The following is a 3,340-nucleotide window of genomic DNA, read 5'->3' on the forward strand; positions in this document are numbered from 1 at the left end:
ATTTTTGATTAAACTGGTACAAAACAGTGTTATTAAGGGGCAAACACTTAATTAGTGCGGGTATTACTGTCTAATGACAGCATATAGTTATAATATTATATCTACTCCTTAATTAAAAAGAGTTTTCTCTACAAGGTTTCTGGCATCATATTTTTAGCTGCGGGGGCGTACTAAATAACATGTAAATATGGCTGTTCCATGTATGTTTCATATCCCTGACTGAGATGGCTTTACAGCTACGATACACATATATTTCTTACAAAAAACATCAAATTGCACATAAAGTGCTGCTCATGTGCATTATCAAATGGGAAGGGATCTCAACCCTTAGTTATGAAAATCATAATTTTTAAAATGTATTACCGGAGTATGGTGGCTTATCTCTGCCCCTAATGTGCAAGTTATTTTTCTATCAAATATGTCGACATGCAAGATAAATATGTTGACATGCAAGATAGTTATGTCAACATGCATCATATCCGTGTTGACATGCAAAAATATTGCTATCAAATAATTTTTTATAAAATCTCAAAAAATCTAAAATCTCGTCAACATGTAACATTCAAGATGCTAGATGCTACTTATTTATGTCGACATGCAACTCATTTATGTTAACATGCGATACAAATATATTGACATACAACTTATTTATGTTAACATGAAATTTCTTTATGTCGACATGCAACTTATTTATGTCGACATGCAACTAAATTATGGTAACATGGAAGATAAATACGTTGACATGCAACATATTTATGTTGACATGTAACTTATGGGTTGCATGTCAACATATTTATCTCGCATGTGAACATAATTGAGTTGCATGTTGACATAAATAAGTAGCATGTGAACATAACTAAACTGAATGTCAATACATTTACCTCGCATGTTAACATAAATAAGTTGCACGTGAACATAACAAAGTTGCATGTTGACATAGATAAGTTCCATGTCAGCATATTTAACATAAATGAGTTGCATGTCAGCATATTTAACATAAATAAGTTGCATGTCGACATAAATAAGTTGCATTTACCATTTTAGATGTCACATGTTGGCGATATTTGAGATTTTTTTTATAATTCTCATTTGATTGCAATTTTCTTGCATGTCAACATAGTTATGTTTCATGTTGACATAACTATCTTGCATGTCAACATATTTATCTTGCATGTCAACATATTTGATAGAAAAATAACTTGCACACAAGGGCAGATCGAGATATACCACCATACCGGAGCTTGCATATGGCCTTCATTTTTGATTAAACTGGTACAAAACAGTGTTATTAAGGGGCAAACACTTAATTAGTGCGGGTATTACTGTCTAATGACAGCATATAGTTATAATATTATATCTACTCCTTTATTAAAAAGAGTTTTCTCTACAAGGTTTCTGGCATCATATTTTTAGCTGCGGGAGCGTACTAAATAACATGTAAATATGGCTGTTCCATGTATGTTTCATATCCCTAACTGAGATGGCTTTACAGCTACGATACACATATATTTCTTACAAAAAACATCAGTATGAATATTAATATAAGAACTGGCCATGGATGGCGTCGGTCCTATGACACACCCAGACAAATTATCATGCCGCGCTAACGCCGTCGTACATAAATAACCCACAAGGTAATGATGCGGGTACACAGCAGAAAGCGTTGATCATGAAAGGTCTAAGCCGTCACTTGGTTTTCTTTTTAATATGTTTCAGTTTAATTAGAGAAACGAGATCAGGTGGCGGTAATTGTCGAAGAAATTCTGACTGTGGCGCTAATGCCCTTTGTAATAATAACGACTATTGTGAGTGTGAGACCGGGTTCTACGACTTTCTCCCTCTTACTACAGCTCGGAGCGACGGATGTCTGGGTGAGTATATCAAGTAAAAAGACTAACAAACAGACGGACGGACCAACAGACAGAAGGACAAACATAACAGAGAGAGAGAGAGAGAGAGAGAGAGAGAGAGAGATGTTGACAAATGTGTATAATAATGTCATTATAATGATTAACATACACGTAATCTGTTAATTGGTAGTTTGGTTTTTGTTTTTAAAGAAGGTATTGGTACTAATTTACATCATCTGATTGATAACTAATTATTGATTAGCGTTATTCATCTTTATAGAAAAATACAAACATTACGCAGGATAAAAATGGGACCTCGATTACCTTATATAGAAAGCGGTGAAACAAGTTTAATTCCTCATAAGAGCTCGGGGCATGACAAATGATTTATAACAGATAATCATTAATCTTACAGGCAACTGTGATGAATTGGGAAGCACCAGTCAGTGCGAGGGAAACACCCAGTGTATCCTCACACCACAGGGGTACGGAGAATGTACATGCCCAGAGAATACATTTGGACCACCAGAATGTCGTGGTAACGTAAATATAATCAGGCACGTAGCATCAGGGGGGCCAGGGGGGGCCTGGCCCCCCCCCCCCCCACACTTTTTCTCGCAGTAACAAATTTTTAAAAATTTACATTTTTTTTTTGCTTGTCAAGATTTTTTGGATGAGTCTGCCCCCCCCCCCCCCACACTTTCAAAAACGATGCTACGTGCCTGATAATTCGTATTTGCACCGTTCTAATCTATCGCGTGCTGTCGAATACAGATTCTGATACATTTGTGTCTTAATTTTAATTGCTCAGGTGATTGCAAATCCAGCTTACAATGTGGTTTTCATGGCAACTGCGAGGGTGGCAAATGTGTGTGTTTTCCGGAATTTGAAGGAAAATATTGCGATGGTAATTTTTTTATGTTAAAATTTTACTTAGTTCCTTACCAATAAAAAATAAAACAGCATATTTTCTACATAAGTATTGGAAAGATCATTGAACTACCAATGATATATTTTTGATAGATCCGCCTAATTATAAAATTTGGAATACTTAAAAATAAAACGAAAGATGTCTCTCTTGCTTGACATCCATTTGCCTTACTTTGCAGTTAAAACCCCAATGAAGCCTAGAGGGAACTTGTACTTGTTGCTGGGAGCCGCCGCGCTTCCCCTGATACTCCTTGTTCCCGCAGCTTTTGCCAGCTCTGTGTCCTCGGGCTAATACGAAAACTTGCCAGTATCATGCATGTAACTGTGAAATAAAAAATATCTAAAACGTTGTATTTTGTTATATATGAATTCATGATGTGAACTTTTTTATATTGAATTACAACATTGTTCGGGTTATTTAATTATTTATTTATTTTCATTTTTTTCTACTGGGATCAGGAATGGATTACAATTAGGTCACAGAAATATATAAAATAGAATCATTTTGAAATGTGTGAAACTGATCATGATATGAAAGCATACTAATGTAATTTAGTTAA

At 35.2% G+C, this 3,340-nt stretch overlaps 1 protein-coding gene across 1 annotated transcript; it reads left to right on the plus strand.

Moving 5' to 3' along the window:
* The first annotated feature begins 1,626 nt into the window (after positions 1-1,626).
* On the plus strand, positions 1,627-3,126 carry LOC128184576 (wnt inhibitory factor 1-like). Its single transcript, XM_052854116.1, has 4 exons — positions 1,627-1,871; positions 2,266-2,388; positions 2,662-2,757; positions 2,960-3,126. The coding sequence occupies exons 1-4, from the start codon at positions 1,670-1,672 to the stop codon at positions 3,070-3,072; spliced, it is 534 nt and encodes a 177-aa protein (XP_052710076.1). The 5' UTR covers positions 1,627-1,669; the 3' UTR covers positions 3,073-3,126.
* Positions 3,127-3,340: the final 214 nt, after the last annotated feature.

Source organism: Crassostrea angulata, chromosome 1, assembly GCF_025612915.1.
Source record: "Crassostrea angulata isolate pt1a10 chromosome 1, ASM2561291v2, whole genome shotgun sequence".
Taxonomy (NCBI): Eukaryota; Metazoa; Mollusca; class Bivalvia; order Ostreida; family Ostreidae; genus Magallana; species Magallana angulata.